The following is a 2,727-nucleotide window of genomic DNA, read 5'->3' as shown; positions in this document are numbered from 1 at the left end:
GGGGGCGGAGCTCACCGGCGGGGGGGCGGAGCTCACCGGCGGGGGGGGCGGGGCTCACGGGGGGGGGGGGGGAGTGTCGAGTTCCGGGGCGGGGGGGGGCGGGGCGAGCGGGGGGGCGTGTCCAGCACGGCGGGGGCGGGACCCGGAAGCGGCGGCGGCGGCTCCCGGCGGGTTCCGGTCGCTCCCGGTCGGTCCAGATCGCGATCTCGGTCCCGGCGGCGGCTGCCGGAGGGTCCCGATCCCGGCGGGTCCCGGCGGCGGCTCCCGGAGGGTCCCGATCCCGGCGGGCCCCGGTCCCGGCGCGGCCCGGGCATGGCGGGCCGCGGGAAGCTGATCGCCGTGATGGGCGATGAGGACACGGTGACCGGGTTCCTGCTGGGCGGCATCGGCGAGCTGGACAAGCACCGGCGGCCCAACTTCCTGGTGGTGGAGAAGGAGACGAGCCTGGCCGAGATCGAGGAGACCTTTCGGTGGGGGGCACGAGGGCGGCCCGGGGGGCTCGGGGGGCTCTGAGTGGGCTCGGGAGGGGCTGGGGGGTCCGAGGGGGCCCTGCGGTGGTCCCTGGAGGGGGTCTCAGTGGTCCCTGAGGAGGGTCTGGGCGGGTTTTGGAGTCTGGGGGATCCCAGAAGTTCTGGGGGGTCCGGGGCAGTTGGAGAGGGGACCCAGGGGCAGTTGGAGAGGGATCCCAGGAGTCTCGGGTGAGGGTTTGGGGGTCTCAGGAGGGTATGGGAGGAATCTGGGGTCTGGAAGGTCTCAGGAGCCCCTGGGGGTTGTCAGAGGGATATCAGGAGTGTCGAGGGGGGTCTCAGGGGTGCTTAGGGGGGATCAGGGGGTCCAAGGAATCCCAGGAATCCCCTGTCCCACCACCGCGCTGGGGTCCCCATCCGTGGGTGAGGTTCTCTGTGCCCCCCTGACCCCCGGTTTCCCTGTTCCAGGGGTTTCCTGGCGCGGGAGGACGTGGGGATGATCCTGATCTCGCAGGCGCTGGCGGAGCAGATCCGGCCGGCGGTCGCAGCCCACGCCCGGGCACTGCCCGCGGTGCTCGAGATCCCCTCCAAGGACCACCCGTACGACCCGGCCCGGGACTCGGTGCTGCGCCGCGCCCGCGGGCTCTTTGCTCCTGACGAGCTGCGATAGAGCCCCCGGGACCCCCCAGCCCCCGTACCTCCAAATCCCCCGGGCCCCCCCTAACCCCCCTCGGTACCTCCAGCCTCCCCGGGACCCCCAAAACCCTCCCTGGTACCTCCAAATGCCACAGGACCCCTCCAGAACATCCCCTGGACTGCCAAACCACAAACAGTACCCCTGGTACCCCCCCAGTATCCTCAAACCCCCTCAGCCCCCCCAGACTGCCCCTCCGTGCTGCACTTGTGGCCTCGTCGTGCCCGACCACCTGTGATGGGCACCCCCAGGACCCCTTCAGCACCCCCACACAGCCCCTGGCACCTCCCCAACCCCACCCCGGCCTCTTCACTCCCGATGAGCTGCAACAGACCCCACCTGGTGCCCCAAAACAGCCCCTGGCATCCCACAGGGTCTCCACGACAGGGAAACCCACCTGGGGGTTCCCGGGGGCCTGCGCCCCCTGTCTGGTGGTCCTCACCCCACGGGGTCCCCAGCCCACCCAGGGTGCTGCTTGGGGGCTCCTTGGGGGTGGGTGCTGTCAGGTCCCTGAGGGTGTCCCACGGGTCTGAGGGTGACAGAGGGACCCTAGTGTGTCCCTGAGGGGGCAGGGGGGCCCCGCGGGTGCCCTGTGACGGTGTCTCAGCCATGTCCCGTGATGGGGAAGTGCCACCACCGGATCCTGCCGGATCCCGCCCGCGGGCAGGGAGGGACAGCGGGGAGGGGGGGCCAGGGACACCCCAAGGACACCGGGAGTTGTCATCGTGACCTTGTCACCATCCCTGCAGCCCTTCCTCAGCCCCCTGTGCCCTTGCAGAACCCCGGGGGGGGGGTCTGGTATTTATTGCCACCCCAGTGCCCAAGTGACGTTTGTATCCCCCCTTTTGTGTCCTCCCTGTGTCCCCAACATGTACTGACACCACTTGTCATCTGTTCTGCTCTGTGGGGCACAGGGGGACATGGGGGGTACACACAGGGGGACAGGGACCAGGGGGGGACATGCTGTGAGGCATGGGGGGGACAGGAACGGGGTGGGGGGATGCACGAGGATGTGGTACAGGGGCATGCTCTGGAGCACAGGTGGGACAGTGACACGCTGTGGGGCACGGGGGGTGACAGTGACACAGTGGGGACACACTATGGGGCACAGGGACACACTATGGGGCACGGGGGGGACAGGAGCAGGAGGGGTATGGATATGTGGCACAGGAACAGGGATGGAGGGGGGACATGCTGTGGGCCACGGGGAAGGAACAGGGACACAACATGTGGGGGTCCCAGACTCGTGGGCACAGGGGCACCCTGACTCCCCCCATGACCCCAACCCCGGGGCGAACAGCAGGGACAAACCCCCGTGCCCCATGGAGACCCCCGGCACCCCACTTTCCTGCCCAGTCCCACAGCCTGTGCCCCTGGGGATGGGAGTGGCACCCAGGGTGAACCCCCAGGCCTGGGGGGTGACCCAGATCACAGGGAGGCGTGAGGGGGGCAGTGCTGGGGGACACACAGCTGGGTGGGCACGGACACAGGTGTCACACACACACAGGTGTCACACACACACACACACAGGGGTGTCACACACACACAGGTGTCACACACACACAC

At 69.4% G+C, this 2,727-nt stretch overlaps 1 protein-coding gene across 1 annotated transcript; it reads left to right on the top strand.

The window, feature by feature from the left end:
* The first annotated feature begins 119 nt into the window (after positions 1 to 119).
* Positions 120 to 1,250, top strand: ATP6V1F (ATPase H+ transporting V1 subunit F). The gene is made up of 2 exons (XM_027669737.1): positions 120 to 470; positions 936 to 1,250. The coding sequence occupies exons 1-2, from the start codon at positions 313 to 315 to the stop codon at positions 1,135 to 1,137; spliced, it is 360 nt and encodes a 119-aa protein (XP_027525538.1). The 5' UTR covers positions 120 to 312; the 3' UTR covers positions 1,138 to 1,250.
* Positions 1,251 to 2,727: the final 1,477 nt, after the last annotated feature.

Source organism: Corapipo altera, unplaced genomic scaffold, assembly GCF_003945725.1.
Source record: "Corapipo altera isolate COAL_440 unplaced genomic scaffold, ASM394572v1 246, whole genome shotgun sequence".
Taxonomy (NCBI): domain Eukaryota; kingdom Metazoa; phylum Chordata; class Aves; order Passeriformes; family Pipridae; genus Corapipo; species Corapipo altera.
This window is presented reverse-complemented; position numbering and strand designations above follow the sequence as displayed.

Bases quoted from the DNA above. Each gene is read 5' to 3' on its own strand.
- ATP6V1F (XM_027669737.1), top strand. From the start codon at position 313: ATGGCGGGCCGCGGGAAGCTGATCGCCGTGATGGGCGATGAGGACACG. The intron at 471-935 runs GTGGGGGGCACG...TCCCTGTTCCAG, and splicing joins GAGATCGAGGAGACCTTTCG to GGGTTTCCTGGCGCGGGAGG.